Genomic DNA, 1,179 nt, shown 5'->3' with positions numbered 1-1,179 from the left:
AACCAAAAAATGACGAGCATTATTACTCCTAAGAATTGAAAGAGAAATTCTACAAATGTATTCATTCCCATAGCACCCTGAGAAAAGATGCCCATGTCAATGCAAGTTGAATTCGGCGTTTGTCTTGTAAATCAGGTTCACCCTTTGACCTGCAGCACCTACCCGAAGTCCCTGAGGTCCAGGGTGTGCAGCTCCAGCTGGGGCTGGCCCTGCCTGGCGCCCGACGGCCCCTGGGAGGCGAAGCGCACCAGCCTGTGGGCGCTGGAGGCCAGGGGGCCCAGGTGCTCCCTCTGCACCGACACCTGCAGCAGCAGCGGCTGCCTGGGCCGGCTCAGCTGCTGCCAGAAGTTCACAGCCTCGGTCACGTCGAAGGCCTTCCAGCCGCTCTCATGGATGGACACCAGCCTGTGACACCAGGCGGAGGCACAGGCCCGCGCTGAGGGCCGGGGACTGGGACGCGCTCAGGGGGGGCCCCGGGAGAGCCTCTGCCACCCCCATCCCATCCCCCTCCCGAGGTGGCCCAGACAAGACCCGCCCCCTAAACTCCGCCCTCCAGCCCTCCTTCCCCGGCTGGGCCGAGCCCCCTCTTCCCTCCCCTCCCCCCACACCCCCCCAGCCTCAACCTCCCCACCTGGAGTCGATGAGGGAGGTGCGGTTGGAGCCGTCGTCACGGACGTGCAGCCAGCGGACGGTGACCCGGGCCCGGTCGCTGCGCGGGGAGAGCAGCTCGTGCGTGCGGAGCGCGGCCTCGGGGACCGGCTCCTGGAAGAGGCGCAGCACGGCCTGCACCAGCTCGCTGTTGGGGGGCAGCCGCTGCTCCATGCCGAACACCAGCAGGTGCGTGGAGGCCTCGGACACCAGGAACCTGCCCGCCACCTCTGGGGACAGGAGCAGGGTCAGCCGGGCCTCTCCGGGCCTGGGAGAGCTCTGGGGGGTGGCAGGGCTCAGAGCCAGGGAACCGGGTTTCCCCAGGAATCCACAGGGAGAACTTGGGGGCTGGGAAACTGGTGGGCCAGGGCAGAAAGGGAGTGCCCCTCTCACCTCGAAAAAGCTTTCGGGCAGCCCAGTCCCCTAAAACAGGCATTTTCCTTAGAGCTTGTCAACCAGCAACTCTCCTACTCCTCGGTGGCAGAAGTGGGGACAGATTTGGGTCCCTGAGTGGGGTGTACAGGCCAGTGG

The 1,179-nt window shown here is 65.4% G+C and overlaps 1 protein-coding gene across 1 annotated transcript; it reads right to left on the bottom strand.

Annotated features, from left to right (window-relative positions):
- Positions 1–158: 158 nt before the first annotated feature.
- LOC105311213 (left-right determination factor 2-like) lies at positions 159–927 on the bottom strand (the record flags this gene model as incomplete). Its single annotated transcript, XM_011387226.1, has 2 exons — positions 159–405; positions 632–927. Coding segments are annotated over 2 exons (543 nt in total), but the record flags the coding sequence as incomplete, so codon positions are not given.
- Positions 928–1,179: the final 252 nt, after the last annotated feature.

This window comes from Pteropus vampyrus, unplaced genomic scaffold (assembly GCF_000151845.1).
Source record: "Pteropus vampyrus isolate Shadow unplaced genomic scaffold, Pvam_2.0 Scaffold1000001986, whole genome shotgun sequence".
Taxonomy (NCBI): Eukaryota; Metazoa; Chordata; class Mammalia; order Chiroptera; family Pteropodidae; genus Pteropus; species Pteropus vampyrus.
The sequence above is the reverse complement of the archived record's forward strand: the minus strand, read 5'-3'. Positions and strand labels throughout refer to the sequence as shown.